The sequence below is a fragment of the Argentina anserina genome, chromosome 7, assembly GCF_933775445.1.
Source record: "Argentina anserina chromosome 7, drPotAnse1.1, whole genome shotgun sequence".
NCBI classification, from domain to species: Eukaryota; Viridiplantae; Streptophyta; class Magnoliopsida; order Rosales; family Rosaceae; genus Argentina; species Argentina anserina.
The window spans coordinates 22,714,204-22,731,439 of record NC_065878.1 but is presented as its reverse complement, the minus strand read 5'-3'; the positions used below and the strand labels follow the sequence as shown (position 1 = coordinate 22,731,439).

The following is a 17,236-nucleotide window of genomic DNA, read 5'->3' as shown; positions in this document are numbered from 1 at the left end:
TGAATATAGTTGAGATAGCATCGGAATCATTAACAGATTGATGCTTGATGATCATAGTCGACCATCACCATTTTAGTTTTAAAAAACTAATCTAGATAAACTTGGGGTTGTAAACTGCAAATTTCAATGTTATTAACTGAAATGGTTTATGCAACAGTCAGTTTTATTTATCTCTAAATTGCAAATTTCAATGCTATAACAACTCTCTCTATTGATAAACTTTATCTATTAAGCGTGCATCAAAGAAAGACAGTCTAATACGTTACTTGGTCGATAAAATATTAGTGCGACTTTCTTTTAATATTCTTATTTTTATGCTCTAATATTGTGAATTTCAAAATTAGATTGAGAAATCTTTTATCAATTAACTATCTACTTTCGCAAGAACATGGTAGAGAAAATATTGACAAGTACAGCACTATAGATTTCCGTTAGTACGTTGTACTATCGTCAAGTGATGAGTATTTTCGATTGTACTTCTCACTTGAGCACCCAAGGGATATTTAGGCTAATGTACCTTTTTTTTTTTGCAAAGGGGGAAAATGTACTTTCTTCAGGAGTGAGGGACTGAGATTCTGATTGTCAACAAGTTTTGTTTTTGGTGTATAATGATCAACTGTACTTACAATGCACAAACAAGTCAACTCTATTTGCCGATGTTGTACTACAAACCGAATTGAGCCTATCATCTGTACGTACTAGCTATGCATACACAAAACAATATCGATATCATGTGCTCAAAATTTAAAAATGAAAGTGTACGTCCCCGAGATGGAGTCTCACATTTAGGTGTCAACTGTAATTCTATGAAGTATAAGAAATTTTGGAAGGGGTAGGTATCAAATCATATATATTAATATAATATAATTCATGCAAGTCGTATCTAATATACAAGCAAACAGATCAACATTATATAGAAGATCATTAATACTATACAATAAGAAAATGCGTAATGTTATTATTAATCTTTCAAATGTATGGATAACAAAACATTTTCAAACTTATCATCAAATGAAATTTCGGCTTACGGGATTGATTATCTTGTTTTGAGTAGTTTTGACTTTCACTAATAATATAAAACAATAATGTTGAACTTAAACAAAAATGGAAAATGTTGTCATGACTCGGGCAATTCAGTGTTTATGCCTAAAAAGTAAACGGGCAAAGAATGTAAGTGAAAGCTTAACCCATCGAGCTTATAAATAGGTGGAAATTAATGAGGACTATGATATATATATGTACAGTGCTCTCAATCATATAGATCTGGAGCTAAATTAAACAGATCAATGAACATGATCATTAGGTTGATATTGCTTCTGGTTTTTGCTGGATGGCTTATTGTTTGGATTATGGTGCCAACAAAAACTTATAAACTTGTCTGGACTCCCAAGCTTCAAGACAATCTCACTTCAACTTATTTTGGAGTGCAAGGTAAGACTTCAGCTTTCCCTTCTTCTTTTCTTCCGCATATTGGTAGCTTGCTAATTACATTCGTCATCCATTATTTAGCTACGTATTTTGCTCGCATGCAGGAACGAATCTGCTGCTCTTCTCGTTCCCAGTGATGTTTGTAGCAGTGCTGAGCTGCGTTTATCTCCATCTAGTTCAGAAGAAACCACAAAATAACTCCACTGCGATTAGGTCATCGGTTGGTGCCGGCTTCTGGAGACGTCCGGTGATTGTAGCGGCTCCTTTGGGCGTCGTCACGGCGATGGAGCTAGTGTTTGGGCTGATGTTTATCGCACTCTTGGTTTGGTCTCTAGCTAACTACTTGATTACCAGCTTCCGCGGCCATCTCCATAGGCAAATGGATGAGACTACGATGATGAGCATTGATCAAGTATGGCAAGCCAAATTTCGAAGTGTATCGTTGAGAGTCTCGTACCTTGGGAACATATGCTGGGCATTTCTCTTCTTTCCAGTCACTCGAACCTCGTCGATTCTACACATGTTTGGGCTCACATCAGAGTCGAGTATTAAGTACCATATTTGGCTTGGCCATCTCTCCATGATTCTCTTTGTTCTACATACTGTAGGGTTCATCATCTACTGGCTCATGACTCATCAAATGATTCTGGTACGTAAACTGTAGGTTTTAACTTCTACATGTGTTCTTGTTAATTATTGATTTTCAAGTCTTCTATCGTTCAGTATAAACTGACTTTGGGTGACGATGCAGATGCTAGAATGGAGCGAGACTTATGTCTCAAACCTAGCTGGGAATATTGCGATTGTATTAGCAATAACAATTTGGGTGACAAGCCTTCCTCGTGTTAGACGAAAAATGTTTGAAGTATTTTACTATACACACCAGCTCTACCCCCTCTATATCGTGTTCTACGTATTACATGTTGGTGCTTCCTACTTCGTTATGATCCTTCCAGGAATCTTCCTCTTCGTCATCGATCGATACTTGAGATTTTTACAATCTTCTCGACATGCTGCGTTAGCCTCAGCACGGGTTTTACCTTGTGAAACCCTTGAGCTCAACTTCACCAAGAGCAAAGGTAATACTTTAGTAAGGCCACTAACTACTGATGATTTCACAGGTTCTAGTCTCTAAAGGATTGGATTATAATTTGTGTGTGTTTAAACATTAGTTTTTTCTTGTATCAGGATTGGATTATAATCCTACTAGCATCTTGTTTATCAATGTGCCTAGCATATCAAAATTGCAGTGGCACCCGTTTACAGTGACTTCAAACTCTAACATGGAGGCAGACAAGCTAAGCGTTGTGATCAAGTGTCTAGGAAGTTGGTCTCAGAAACTTCATAAGCAACTGGCTTCTAATTCCGTGGAGCATTTCCAAATTTCCGTTGAAGGACCTTATGGCCCTACTTCATCTCAATTTATAAGGTAATCGAGCTAAGAATTTAGAACAATCATTCCTAATTAAGCATATAGTTCATGCCAAAATATACGTTGTCGAATACTAATTAAGCTCATAACACAGGTGAATTTCAAACAACACGTGAAATTATGATCACATACATATTACGTCCATATATATATTTGTTCAAATTCTTCCATACCATAAACTCATTATTAATAGAAACATGCGTTTCAAAGTCATAATTCAATTGATTGTGATAGATTTTGAAATATCGACCCCATATTAGAGATATGAATGCACTTAGTACACTTGATTAACATTGGTATACATATATTAATCGATTCAACTTTACATTCTACTACCAATTTAACATAAAATGTTACTTATCACCTATCAGGCACAAGGGTTTGGTTATGGTGAGTGGAGGCAGTGGAATTACTCCTATGATTTCCATAATCCGAGAAATCATATTCCAAAGCACCAAACCAGACTGCCAGGTTCCAAGTGTACGACTAATCTGTGCATTCAAGAGCTCAGCCGATCTCTCAATGCTGCAACTATTGGTTCCAAATTCTGGTACACCTTATGACCTTACCCGGATACAATTGCAAATAGATGCCTATATTACAAGGGAGACACAACAGCAGCCACCATCTTCCCTAAACCCATCCCAAACTTTATGGTTTAAGCCAAACCCATTGGATATACCAATTTCTGGTGTTTTAGGTCCCAATACTTGGCTATGGCTTGGTGCAATTATCGCGTCCTCATTCGTCTTATTTCTCTTTGTTCTGGGCGTTGTCACTCGTTTCTATATATACCCGATTGATCACAACACCGGAACTAGTTACCATTACTCCTTCCCTTGCCTTTGGTATATGTTTTTGCTATGTGCCTCCATTTTCGTAGTCTCTAGTCTAGTTTTCATTTGGTGCAAGAAGCAAATTGCCATGGAAAGAAATCAAATCCAGAATGTAGAAGTAGCCACAGAAACAACTGATGATAGAGAACTCGAAAGCTTCCCCCTTCATCAGGAGTCCCTGATTGCTCAAGCTACCCAGGTGCATTATGGAGCAAGGCCTGATCTCAAGAGTAAGTTAAAAGTTAACCGAGTTATAAGAATATGATCATCATGCCTACTAAGGAGACGTGGATTATTAAATTTGTTGCACTTTTTTGCAGAACTTCTGTCGGAAATTAAAGGATCTGATATTGGAGTGTTGGCTTGTGGTCCGAAATCAATGAGACATGAGGTGGCTAAACTTTGTTCATCCAGTTTGGCACAAAATCTGCACTTCGAGTCTATCAGCTTTAACTGGTGATAAATACATGTGTTATGCATATGGCATATTGCATTCAAGTTATAACCAAGCTCATAATCTCAGTCTGTGCATGTGTCTAAACAAACTGTAGCGGCATCCCTTCTGCTTCAAAATCTTGTTAAATGTAAATCATCTGTAGTGTTTCTCCTTTCTGAATGCAAGTCAATAGATATTGGAACCTATACATATGGTGGAAACTGTGTAACGTAAGATGGATAATGCCCTTCGAACATAATCTATGAATTAACAGTGACGATCTTATCTTATACGTCACCAAGTGTAATGATCAACTATGAAACACAATGAACGAATACAACGGGGAGCAAACAATGTCCCTTTTGCTATCATGATTGTTGGATTTGGCCACTAAGTAAATCACTAAAGCATAAGAGACTTATCATTCAGGGTGACAAATGGTCAAATCCACAAATATGCATCAGTTACGGTCCTTACGGATGCAACTTAGCTTGGTGACAAAGCTGTAATTCAACATGGCAATGAACCTCAAATGTTAGTTTTTCGGCTTCACACACCTCCATAATTTGCATATGAAACCAATTCCAGGCCTGAAAGAGTAAGCGTGTATATATACAGTAAGTAACAATCAGATACTTCATTTGTTGTTATCACATTTAAATCAACTGATCTGATATGTATACGTCTACAGAATTATTATGACTTAGTCTCCATAATTATTATTCATTTCTTCTGTATACGTCTACATATGGCAAGCAAAGCTTTGTACCGTCTCGTACAGACTTGGTTTAACCGGCAACATATGTCTGTCATTTCTCTTCTTCCCGGTAACTCGAGGCTCTTCGATTTTGGCTCTATTTGGGCTAACGTCGGAGTCGAGTATCAAGCACCATATTTGGTTTGGCCATCTCTCCATGGTTGTATTTGCTGCTCAATATTCCCTAGGCTACGTCGTCTTCTGGGCCATCACTCGTCAAATGGCTAAGGTATGTACGTTAACAATAATTCTGTAATTTTGATTAACCAAACATAATGATTGTTTGTATTTTTGAGATAGAGAATCTTTCTTGTGTGGTTAGAAACTTAGAATTGAAATGTCTGGCTTTGCAGGTAGCATCATTATTCACGCCTTTGTCGTTCTTTTCCTTATTGTTTGCTAGTATATGGAAGAATGATATCACTGAAGGTCCCTTGGGTTCTTTAACTGAGTGGTTGAACTTAATTTGATCCCCATCGATCTTGTTACGTACCTAGCTATCTTCGATTCGTTTATAACCCATCGATCAACTGGAGAAATACACAATATGCAGTGTGAACTAGGTTAGCCGCGCGTAATGTCGACTGATTTGATATTTCTTGTTCCGAATTCCGAGACATCTCAACTAATAATTGTCGTCAATGATTGAAGTGCAAGTTTCATAATTTACATTATTGTCACGGTCAAATCGAATATTGTGTAACGTACTCATGCACTGTGATTCCAAATTATCCAGCATACGTTATCATTTTACTGTTAATGATCATAAACACGATTTATTATCTAAGAAATGATGATTGACAATGCTTACAATTTACAAATTTCCTTTTCATCGGTATCTTCAATTATAGAACAAAATGACGACAACCGAATTACTAGTACTGCTGCTACAATATTGATATCTTGCTTATCAATATCGATGGAGATTAAACTAATATACTTATAAGAACAAACTGAAACAATGACTACAATGATGCAGATGCTAGAATGGAGGTTATGGAGCTCAACTCGGGTATCCAACGTAGCAAGGGCGATTGCAATAGTGTTTGCACTTGCAATGTGGGCAACAAGCATTCCTCGCGTTAGACGAAAAATGTTTGAACTGTTTTTCTACACCCACCAGCTCTACGTTCTCTACATCGTCTTCTACATACTGCATGACGGTGTTTCCTTCTTCTGTACAGTCCTTCCCGGAATCTTTCTCTTCATCATTGATCGGTACCTTATCTTGTGAGACCATTGAACTCAACTTCTCCAAGAGCCAAGGTAATTATAATATTGGCCGGGTTGATTTGTTGTTGAGCTAGATATATAGTTGCATTTTGCACTGTTCAATTTAAAGGTCACAAATTTAAATGAGATGTGGCCTGAGATAATTTTCTCTTTACCTGATCTAGTGGAATTACTCCAATGATTTCTATAATCCAGTGATCTAGTTTAAGCCAGCGCCATTGGACTCGCCCACTTCTTTGGTTCTTGGACGAAACACTTGGCTATGGCTTGGTGCTATAATCTCATCCTCATTTCTCTTATTTCTCTTTGTTTTGGGCGTTGTCACTCGTTTCTATATATACCCAATTGGCCGCAACACTGGTGAACACTACCGTGTTTCCTTCATTTGCCTGTGGTACATGTTTTTGGTCTGTGTCTCCATTTTCATAGTCTCCAGTGCAGTCTTCCTTTGGTGCAAGAAACAAAATGCCAATGAAGAAGGGAAGTAAAGTCAGAATGCGAAATTATCACCGACAACTGATATTGAACTTGAGAGTTCTCCTCATAATCATGAGTCCCTGATTGCTCAAGTTACGTACCCAAGTGCATTATGGAACCAGGCCTGACCTGAAGAGTAAATACTTAAAGTCTTAAACTTATTATAACTAGCTAATTAACTACCCCTTGGAGAAGTGAGTATATATGATCATAAATTTTGTGGATTATTACAGAAATTCTGTTGGAGGCCAAAGGATCTGATATTGGAGTGTTGGTTTGTGGCTCAAAGAAGATGAGACATGAAGTTGCCACAGTTTGTTCATCCAGTTTGGCACAGAATCTGCACTTTGAGGCCATTAGCTTCAACTGGTGATGCATGCTAGTTTCACTGGCCAGTAGATTTACTAGTTGATACCGAATAGTATAGAAATACCCAAAAGAAAACTTAGTCTGTAACTCAATGAATTATATAACATGAAAATATTGTAGGGGCACCTATTCTATTGGTGCTTCATGTCACATGACATCATCTTAGTGATTTGAAGAATAAACATATACCAAGTTAAAGGTTATGTTTTATCTAAGGTTAAGTTATGGTATAAAGGCAAAACTAGTTGTTGCACATATGCTTCCACCTTCCTAATCACTCATTCCACCCACGAAAATTAATATGAAGATCCAAGTCATCTAATATTGCATAAAGCTAGAGATTTGATTCTTAAAGCCAAAGACATAGCTAAAGGCCAAACATGTATGCAGTAAATTAGCAACACTGCATTGTTGCGTATAAAATGAGAATTTGGAATTGACAATTGCATTGGAAGTAACAATGACGCCAGCTGGCCAAGTATAGTTGACCTCTAACTGGTGCGTTAGTTTGGCTTCAGAATGATACTTTAAGAACGAATTCACACAAGCTTTTGACCAGACTTGTGATTTTTTCCCCTTGATTATTTACCTTCCCATAGGTTCAGGTATATTCCGGTTTTCAGAAGCAAAAGGTAAATGTCAGACTTGAGCAGCATGCAACCTATATAAATGAAGACAAAGTATTCCTATATCTCAGGAGTATCACTCATAGAACATAAAACAGAGAAATGGATTCAGGTACAGTTTCAAGTTATGAAATGAAGACCACTATTGGATCAATGATGATGTTGCTTTTGATGGTAGTCTTTGTGGGTTACACTATGATTTGGATCATGATGCCTACAAATACTTACTATCTGCACTGGCTGCCAGACATTCATGCAAAAACAGACTCCACATATTTTGGGCAGCAAGGTGACATTTCAATCGTAAAAACCATTACTTCTCCAAATTCATCCGAAAACCGACTTAAAAATTTGTGTTGGCATCTTCTGTTTATGTCTATGCAGGTGCAGGCATACTTGTTTACACATTTCCGGTCCTATTTACTGCCACTTTGGGGTGTTTATTGCTTCATTTAAGAAATAAAACTGCAGATAATAACAACCAAAGGTACCTTCTTTCTCTTGTTTTTGTATTATTGAGGTTTTTCGAAGAAAAACTTACGATGATCAGCTGTGTGAAACATTCTTGTGCTTTGGTTTTAGTGGGATGAAGAAGTCATCATGGAAACGACCAGTGCTGGTGAAAGGCCCTCTTGGGATTGTTTCATGGATTGAGCTCTCCTTTCTGGCAATGTTCATTGCTCTACTAGTCTGGTCCATCTCTTCTTACTTGCATGGGATGTTTGCAACCATCACCCTACAAGCTGCTGCAAAGCGAGAGCATGTGTAAGAAAATAAGAAATGGATCTTTAAATCATCCATAGTGCATGAAGTTAACTCTTTATTTTGACCAAATCGTATTATTCATTGATATGAATTTCATTTGCAGGTGGCAAGCAAAGTTAGAAAGTACAGCAGTAATGCTAGGCCTAGTTGGGAACATCTGTCTAGCCTTTCTCTTCTTCCCGGTGGCACGAGGTTCTTCAATTCTGCAGCTCGTTGGTCTTACTTCAGAAGCAAGTATCAAGTACCATATCTGGCTCGGCCATCTTGTCATGACTATCTTCACAGCTCACGGTTTATGTTACCTCATATATTGGGCCTGCACAAGTCAAATTTCACAGGTAAATTAGAACCGAGTCATTTCAACTTGGAAAATAATTTATCTTTGTTAATTTCTAAACTTCAAAATCAATCTTGTGCTGCCACTGTAGGTGCTCAAATGGGAGAAGATTGGAATATCAAATGTGGCTGGAGAAGTGGCATTGCTGGCTGGATTAGCCATGTGGGCTACAAGCTTCCCTCGTATAAGACGCAAGATCTTCGAGCTCTTTTTCTACACTCATCACCTCTACATTGTCTTTGTTGTCTTCTTCGTGTTCCATGTGGGCTTCTCCTACTCTTGCATAATGCTTCCAGCCTTCTACCTCTTCATCATTGATCGCCTCCTGCGTTTCTTGCAATCCCAACAAAGAATACGCCTCATTTCAGCCCGGGTCCTGCCTTGTGAGGCTGTTGAGTTGAGCTTCTCCAAGATCCCAGGTGAGAAGGAACAAACAGTCAACTACTATATCCACCCAATCAGTCCCAAATTCCCAATACCATGGTTAACTCTAAAAGCTCTTATTCTTTTGGTTGAAACTGGTCACAGGACTTGGCTATTCTCCAACAAGCATGATGTTTCTGAATGTGCCTGCCATTTTCAAGATACAATGGCACCCTTTCACTATTACTTCAAGCAGCAATATGGATCCTGATACCCTAAGTGTAGTCATTAAAAGCAAAGGAAGCTGGACTCGAAGTTTGTACCAGAAGTTTGCATCATCAAGCACTTGTCCAATAGACCGCCTTGGGGTCTCAGTTGAAGGACCTTATGGACCTGCCTCAAACAACCTTCTAAGGTGCTTGCTTACACTGCAAAGCTAGCTATTACCAGCTATTTCCAATATTTCATACACAAACTTCAACTGATACGAAAATGATATTGGTTTCAGGCACGATACAATAGTGATGGTGAGTGGAGGAAGCGGCATTACTCCAATGATATCCATAATCCGAGAACTCCTATATCAAGCCAGTGGCTCAGAAAAGAAGACTCCACAAATTCTACTCATAACTGCCTTCAAAAAATCACTTGATCTCACCTTGTTAGATCTCATCCTTCCAGCTTCAGGCACAAACTTGGACATTTCTTGCTTAAAATTGCAGATTGAAGCTTACGTGACAAGAGAGAACCAACCCGCAGCACATAACAAGAAGCCTCTGCAAACAATGTGGTTCAAACCAGACCCACTGGATTCAGCAGTTTCAGCAGTATTAGGCCAAAACAGCTGGCTTTGGCTTGGAGTGATCATATCCGTGTCTTTCATCATTTTCCTCATGCTAATGGGAATCCTCACACAATATTACATATACCCCATCGACCACAACTCTGATCTGATATACTCTGCCTCTTATAGATCTGCCTTAAACATGTTATTGCTATGCGTTTCCATAGCCACAACTGCCACTGCAGTTTTCCTATGGAACAAGAAACAAAACACAAAGGAGATGGGACGGATTCAAGACATAGACACACAGCCACAGATTGCTACTTCACCAAGTGCTGGAATTTACAATGCTGACAGAGAACTCGAAAGCCTTCCCCACCAGTCCTTTGTCCAAACTACAAACGTGCACTATGGCACACGGCCAGATCTTCATAGTAAGTTTATTTACACACTTTCGACAGAATTACCAGAAAACTTGATTGTTTCAATGCTGTAATTCGAGTCATGCTGTTCGTAGGCCCTTTACTCGGAAGCATTCTTAATTTCTTACACACTTACTTCTCGTCTAAAATGAAATTAATTCCAACACCTGACTGTTATCATTCCTTGCAGGGATATTATTGAACTGCGAAGGATCAAGCATCGGGGTTTTTGTTAGCGGACCAAGGAAGATGAGGCAAGAAGTGGCTGCAATATGTTCATCCCCGTCAGTTCATAACCTACATTACCATTCCATGAGTTTCAGCTGGTAGAAAAAGCTGCAAGGTCCTAGAATTTGCTTCGAGGATTACCGACGAGATTGGTTACCAGTAGCATAGAGAGTTGGTAACTGCATTTTCAAGTGAAAAGCAGATGTATAAATTTACAGTCCGTTCTTTCAAAACTCTTTGATTCATTTCATACCACTGAGTTCACGCTAATTATTCGAGTGGAGTCCAGAAACCAGTAACTATAATGGAATGTAAGATAACCAAAGCTACAGAGAAATAGACCAAAAGATGGAATCGAGAAAAGCCTTCAAACTAAAACTTGGCATATTCTTTCACTAATCATATTAAAGAACCTGAGTGAAAACAAATGCAAAGATGATAACAAAGCAACATCGGACCCTACCTAAAAAAAATTTTGCCTACGCCAATATGGTAAGAGCAGCTGCTTCCACAAGCAGTGACGAGCCGCCGGGAACAGTGAATATGGAAATAAGAAAAGGGCAGAAGAAAAAAAGGAACTCCTATCTATCTTGGAAAAGAAATCCGAGCATAAACAGAAACGTTTAGCCAAGCGGACACAAAGATGATGAAGATTTTCCTCTCATTTTGTGCATCTCGCCGTTTGAATGAGTTGAAAGCTGGAGTTAAAAAATACTGTCATTATTGCTTAATTACCCCTTCTCTTCTCTATCTGTTGCTGCTGCTGCGGCTCTCCTAGGTAAACATCCCGGGGTCGTCGATCAGCACCCCTATTATTATCACAGTTATCCAAGTTCTGTGTGTTACAGTCCTGTGCATTGCGTGATGCAAACCGATCTTCTCCATCATACCGGAACTGACGCACAACACCATCAGTATCATAACGCCTCACCCGCTGAATGATTTCAAATCTTCTTTCAGGCTTCCTTCTATCTTCGTCACTGCCCTCGAATCTACATTCCCTACCACCACTGTTCAACTCTGAGAATCTTGGACGAACATTGGGTTCAAAATAATCGTCTGAATCCACTCTCCTAGAACACACTGAATCAAACCTTGGGCCTGGTTGGAATCTTCTTCCACCTCCTCTCCTACCTCTGAAATTATGATCTCCAGCACCATTATGATCATCAAACCATCTTGCATGGTGTTGTGGGGAAAACCGGCGTTTTGGTGGGGAAATGAACCTTGGTTCATACTTTGGTCCGAAACTGTTCTTCTGAAAGGGCGCTCTCCCCCTCTCCAATTTACCATCAAATCTATAATCAGGTGACCTGCTACCACAATGTCTAGAAACTTCATTCCGTTCCCACGCAAGAGGAGAGCGACTTCTGCCTCTAGACTGGAACCTAGGTCTACCATAATAAGGTCCTCTGCCAGGGGGAGATGCACTTGGTTCTCTCCTGGTAATACGACGCGGCCCATTAAAAGAACTGTCGTTCAGCTCTTCAGGGATAGGCCTGTGGTAATCCCGAATGCCTCTACCAGCCCCTAGTGGATATCTTCGTAACCTCCTCCTATCAGGACTTATATCTCTCATAGGTATCATTCCCCTGTGTGTATCTGGGGATCTTCTTCTGAATGTGGGCTGATAAGAACGATTTGAATTATAACTCATAGCAGGCCTGCGAACACGACTGTGAACTCCTGCGACCTCTGCCGCATCTGAAAATGTATCATCTGGATCCATTGCATATTCATCACTTTCTATGCCACTTCTTGGTCTAGGGCGATCAGAACCAAAAGAACCACGATAAGGTGGTGATCCATGGCGTTTGGAATCCCAACAACTCCTAGAAGGATTGACCAAACGAACACCTCCCAAACTCTTACCAAGCATACGTGAATCGGATCTTTCCTTTCCTAGGGAATAATCAGAAGCGACCTCCCCCGAGCGAGTGGAGAAATCAAAATTGCCATACCTACAGCGACAGCAACAAAAGATATGATAAGTATGATATCTATATCGAAAGACAACTAAGAAACCAGTAACTAAGAAAAATGGGAGTTCAATGTTTTCTTATTCAAAAAAGAAAAACACATGAAGACAAAACAAAGAGATAAGAGAGCAAATAAAAAGTTTACCTCCTCCGGCATGAAGTTCCCATCCTATTCAAGGTATCAGATGTCAATGGTCCATCCACTTTAGCAGGATCTTTCCCATCAAGATCATAAAAGCTATCACCAGTATGTTTCCTTATTGTGCAGCCCTCAGTTGCTTCTGCAGTTCTGTTTGAAGAAGCTTCTGAATCACCAGGCAATTGTTCAGAACCAGATGTTCGCGTCTTTGAACCCACTGAAGATTGTCCCAAAGCATTTCCAGTCACAGAATGCTCAACTTTTCCACAAATATTATCAGAACCTAAGCTCAATCCTCGCACGACCTGTACATTCATGTTACTGTTCCTAGATTCTATCCCGCAAAATTCACTGCCTTCCACTTTTCCAGATACAGAGCCATCAGCAGCATCAGTGTCACATGTATCAGAACCATAATCAACATGTTCAACTTCGTCAAATTCATTCTCCTCCCAATAAGGTACATCTGACTCCCTCAACTCCCCATCTTCATACTGAGAATCATAGCCCACCTCCTGTTCCAAAGGTGGTTTGTTGGCAACCATGTGATCCTTATCGTTTAAGTTAGAGTTGACACCATAAGAATCTACTGTAGTGACTCTACTTCCTCTAGTACCATTACCATAGTGGCATTGCTCATGGGAGGGACAGGCCTCAGCTGCTGTAGCCTTGGCGGCACCCCTGGAAGATTTAGCTGTTCCTTCTAGAAACCCAGCATTTTGTTGAGAATTAACAGTAAAAGTCTGAGATGCAGCTTCAACCTGATCCTTTGCGATTAAATTTACCAAAGAGGGGCCTTCACCAGCAGATGCATATGATGCAGGCTTGATAAGATCTTCTGTTTTGCCTACAGGCTTGTCCTCTGGAAAACTCTTCTGTAAGTGACAACTCTCAACAGGTGTCATGTCTTCAGGAGATTTTGGATCATCATGGGAGCTGGATGTTGCACCAGAGCCCTTACCATCATCATCCACAACAGTGCTGCCCATCTCACAAGAAACCCCCTCCACATTAGGCACACATGTTATAGCAGGGGTTTCGACCTGCATGTTTCCTGAATGGACATTTTCACCCAATTGTTCACCAAATCTAGTAGATTGTGTCCCATTCTTTTCCAAAGGCAGGGGACTTGTGCCTACAACATTATCAGAGGGAACACAGGTAATATCACCACATCCATCCATGCTGACAACCAGATCGGAATTGTTTGTAACCACACCTGCATCTTTTGAAGATCCTAAAGCATTATCAGCCACACCACATTTACGATAACTTATTTCTAAGTCAGGGGATGCTTTCAATCCCTGTTCCATGTCTTCAAACACAGGCAACATTTTCTGATTCTTAGCTGCTATGGATCCATGCACATCAACATCATGTGAAACTGGCTGCTTTTCTGTCTGTCTATCAATAGAGATGTTGTCTAAAGTATTGGCTTGAGGATCAACCATTACAGGATCACAAGGCTCTCCCCAAGCATCCATACAAACATTAAGATCCCAGTGAAACCTAACATCCTTTGAAGACGCTACTGCTGGGTCATCTCCATCACCAGTATTAGTTTTAACCATACTATCCTCAAGAGAAGAATTCCCTAATTTGTCTTCATGTACTGCATCTTTAGGGGAATAATGTATTGCTTCCGCTGATGCATCTCTTCCTTCTGATATCTCTGAATCAGTTATCGTTGAGGAAAACGACACAACAATTTTCTCCAAGGGCCTTGCAGAGGTTGAGGAATTTGTACCCTCCCGTGATAACTCTTCACCTACATCATCATGTATGCTATTGTTGCAGGCAGCAGCAGCCAATATCTCAATACCAGAGAAGTCCTCCCCATAACCAGGCTTTTCATTTGCTGGCTCAGTTAAACTCTCATTAAGAGTAACAGCGCTATGAGTTAAACTAGTCACTGAAGAAGTATCACTCTTGGTTACATCCTTTTTGGCATTTGATTTAGAACATGATTTCTGATATGAAGCACGTCGATGATCCAGACCTGGTTGATTGTCTCCAGGTAATTGAGAAGATAAGTGAGGAGGTGGTGAAGGAGAGCGGACCATAAGTCTTCTTTTCTTAATCGGCACATGCTCAATTTTGTCACTGAACCGTCTTCCAAGTACAGCCACACCAAGCTGGATAAAAAAATACAATTCTATCAGTACCATGGATGAAGTTAGGCATGCCTTATGCATACCATCATAGAAATACTTTATGATTAGCAAGGACAAGTAAACAATGAACAATGTACTCACCTTCTCTGATTCAGAAACAGTTGTTTCAGAAGAAATTTTAGTGCTCTTAATTGCCGGTTCCACACCCAATTTTAGACATTTATCAACCGGTTTCCTTCGCCTTGGTGCACTTCTGTAACCCTTAGAGACCTTCCAACTCAAATTCGGACTGATAGAATTTGTAAGTTCTACACGTACTGTATTCATCATGCTTTGAGAAGCAGATCTAATCCCATCCACTGTTTGCTGGCCACCAGCAGTTTTGCAAGGTGCAATTCTTGCTTGCTTCCTACTCCGCGCCAGATTGATGGGTACACCCCCAGTGCAAGCACTAAAATGAGTCTACAAATCAGAGGAAAACAATTACTCTAAATGCATTCACACACTTCTGTTCATATTACTGGGATAGATATGACAATCAATTTTATTCGTCCACAAGTAAACTGAACAAATAAACACTTACAATGATTTGTTCCCAGCTAAAATCCTTTACTTCTCTTCAAAGTCTCCACAAAACATTAAAGTAGACGTCACCTGAAAGATGCAAAGAGAACGATCAGCATTGAAGCTATAACATAGGGGAAAAGCAGGGTTATCATTTTGCAGAGAACTTATAACAGAAGCAATTACAATCTAATAACACAGCCATCAAGCCCAAAGGCGGATAACAAACTGCCAGCATAAGCCTCCGCAGGCCATTACCTTAAGGCAGATCGTGTTAAATCAGTTTTTCAAGGACTCCAAAAACTCCCCCTGATTCCGATTTGGTTCATGGAAACAACAAAGACTTCTTCTAACATAAACAACAGAGGCGGTTCATTCAAAGAAGGGGTTTTGAGTCTAATATCGCCCCGAAATAAGGGGGCTTTTTAATTCAACATAATTCCACCCACTACTCTGCAAGCCCTCAGCTCGGCGGCAGCAGTGTTCTTATGTTTCGGGAAAAAAAGAGGCTTAGGTGGAGAGATTCAAAGGCAAATTCAACTCGCAGTGCTCCGAAACAGATTCAAAGTCTTGGATAAGCTCTGAAGCTTCTTCGATCCAGATAGATACGCACAATATAACATCAGGGACACGGGGATACTGCTACGGAGAGCAGATCACCGATAATCCATAGATCCAACCAAAATCGGAATTTGAGTTTTTCAAAAATCGACGATTCTAGTATCCACATGCCTCCAGAGGAATAGCGATCATGAATATGTAAAATCTAGACCTAGAATCCCAATCAAAGCTAAGCTCCTTCATATCAACTTCCGCCGCCTCTGACCTTTCTTCAAGATCTAAATCAGTACTTGCTTCAGAGCTCGATGAATCTCCGATCCTTGTAGATCGAGAGCCGGTAAGAAGCCTCCTCATCAGTGGCTTGTTCTTCAACGACGACGATGATAATATAGAAAAACCACAAAAAAAGCGCAGGCAAATTTATCAAAAGCTTTAGGGTTTCAAATACCTGTGTCTTTCAATTAACTCAACAAATCGCCGCCACCGTCAATACGTGACGAATCCTGGTCAAGATTTCCGGCCACTTTCAAAAACCTCAAACAAGTAAACAATCGCTTCGATCGATTCAAATCTGAATCGCTCCTCTTCTTCTTCTTCAAAATCACAGAAGATGTAGATGTCCGATCGTTAAATACGAGCTGTAGATTTCCGGGATCGGAAGAACAAACCGAAGACGCTGATTAATTCCCCCTTGAATCTTCTTCGTCTACCTCTCCTTCTTCTTCTTCTTCTTCTTCTTCTTCGCCTACCTCTTCTTCTTAGCTGTGTGGATTACAGAGCATAGAGAAGACTCTCACACCACGTATTTAAGGGGACTCCTGTGCCGATAATACCCTCTGTGTTTGAGATTATTACCGAGTGGCCCGCCAAATAATACCAAAACAGGACGGATGCGAAATTCATAATAACACGAATATCGAAGTCAATAGCAAATGGTGACCAATTTCTCAGGAATGATGGGCAATTTTGACTTTTTGGCCTTTTTTCATTCATTATTCATACTATTTGGAGACAATTATTTCTTTGGGAATACGATGGTGTCTTGGGCCTAAATAGTGTGAAGACTTTGATTTTCTCATTGGCTTCTCTCTTTTTTTCGGTTTATATTTCTCTTTAGAGCACTATGAATTACTGTATTCATCCGGAGTCTCCGTCGTGTTTGTATAATATTTACTTTAAGAAATAGTTATAGAATTTACTTTTAAGTACGTACGTTACGGTTAGAAGTGATATTACTTATTGTCATACTATATCATATATATATACCATTTTTATTATAAAGTTTTGAACAAAAGTTAGAGGACGTACAAATTGAGAACCATTGAAGAGGTTCAACGGTCACACTTTTGAACTTGATTTACAGTAGTTAACACGAGTTTTGTTATC

At 39.7% G+C, this 17,236-nt stretch overlaps 4 protein-coding genes and 1 pseudogene across 5 annotated transcripts in view; 3 read left to right on the top strand and 2 right to left on the bottom strand.

The window, feature by feature from the left end:
- The window catches only part of LOC126801676 (heavy metal-associated isoprenylated plant protein 39-like), a 92,526-nt gene extending 83,143 nt beyond the window's left edge, over positions 1 to 9,383 (bottom strand). The window contains exon 1 of the mRNA XM_050529097.1: positions 9,380 to 9,383. The gene's annotated coding sequence lies outside the window, so the exon portion shown is untranslated. The remainder of the gene's footprint in view (positions 1 to 9,379) is intronic.
- On the top strand, positions 1,252 to 4,269 carry LOC126801656 (ferric reduction oxidase 4-like). The gene is made up of 6 exons (XM_050529077.1): positions 1,252 to 1,431; positions 1,533 to 2,077; positions 2,180 to 2,507; positions 2,617 to 2,857; positions 3,232 to 3,926; positions 4,017 to 4,269. Exons 1-6 carry the CDS (start codon positions 1,287 to 1,289, stop codon positions 4,154 to 4,156), a joined length of 2,094 nt encoding a protein of 697 aa, XP_050385034.1. The 5' UTR covers positions 1,252 to 1,286; the 3' UTR covers positions 4,157 to 4,269.
- Positions 4,570 to 6,972, top strand: LOC126803845 (ferric reduction oxidase 5-like; annotated as a pseudogene).
- On the top strand, positions 7,698 to 10,753 carry LOC126801677 (ferric reduction oxidase 2-like). Its single transcript, XM_050529098.1, has 8 exons — positions 7,698 to 7,883; positions 7,979 to 8,103; positions 8,190 to 8,359; positions 8,463 to 8,697; positions 8,788 to 9,115; positions 9,225 to 9,474; positions 9,568 to 10,277; positions 10,456 to 10,753. Exons 1-8 carry the CDS (start codon positions 7,727 to 7,729, stop codon positions 10,593 to 10,595), a joined length of 2,115 nt encoding a protein of 704 aa, XP_050385055.1. The 5' UTR covers positions 7,698 to 7,726; the 3' UTR covers positions 10,596 to 10,753.
- Positions 10,754 to 10,859: 106 nt separating this feature from the next.
- On the bottom strand, positions 10,860 to 16,613 carry LOC126801652 (uncharacterized). Of its 2 annotated transcripts, none has more exons than XM_050529074.1 (5): positions 15,548 to 16,613; positions 15,309 to 15,379; positions 14,867 to 15,187; positions 12,618 to 14,746; positions 10,860 to 12,454 (listed from the first exon to the last, which is right to left on the bottom strand). In XM_050529074.1, exons 3-5 carry the CDS (start codon positions 15,053 to 15,055, stop codon positions 11,221 to 11,223), a joined length of 3,552 nt encoding a protein of 1,183 aa, XP_050385031.1. In that variant the 5' UTR covers positions 15,056 to 15,187; positions 15,309 to 15,379; positions 15,548 to 16,613; the 3' UTR covers positions 10,860 to 11,220. The 2 variants fall into 2 exon arrangements, with proteins under 2 accessions (XP_050385031.1, XP_050385030.1); XM_050529073.1 differs by having other exon boundaries at positions 16,299 to 16,613.
- Between the last annotated feature and the right edge of the window lie 623 nt (positions 16,614 to 17,236).

Excerpts from the sequence above, each read along its gene's own strand:
- LOC126801656 (XM_050529077.1), top strand. The coding sequence starts at position 1,287 with ATGAACATGATCATTAGGTTGATATTGCTTCTGGTTTTTGCTGGATGG. Across the intron at positions 1,432-1,532 it reads AACTTATTTTGGAGTGCAAG|GAACGAATCTGCTGCTCTTC; the intron begins GTAAGACTTCAG and ends GCTCGCATGCAG. Across the intron at positions 2,508-2,616 it reads CAACTTCACCAAGAGCAAAG|GATTGGATTATAATCCTACT; the intron begins GTAATACTTTAG and ends TTCTTGTATCAG.
- LOC126801677 (XM_050529098.1), top strand. The coding sequence starts at position 7,727 with ATGAAGACCACTATTGGATCAATGATGATGTTGCTTTTGATGGTAGTC. Across the intron at positions 9,116-9,224 it reads GAGCTTCTCCAAGATCCCAG|GACTTGGCTATTCTCCAACA; the intron begins GTGAGAAGGAAC and ends AACTGGTCACAG. Across the intron at positions 9,475-9,567 it reads GCCTCAAACAACCTTCTAAG|GCACGATACAATAGTGATGG; the intron begins GTGCTTGCTTAC and ends TATTGGTTTCAG.
- LOC126801652 (XM_050529074.1), bottom strand. The coding sequence starts at position 15,055 with ATGATGAATACAGTACGTGTAGAACTTACAAATTCTATCAGTCCGAAT. Across the intron at positions 14,747-14,866 it reads CTGTTTCTGAATCAGAGAAG|CTTGGTGTGGCTGTACTTGG; the intron begins GTGAGTACATTG and ends TTTTTTATCCAG. Across the intron at positions 12,455-12,617 it reads GGAACTTCATGCCGGAGGAG|GTATGGCAATTTTGATTTCT; the intron begins GTAAACTTTTTA and ends CTGTCGCTGTAG.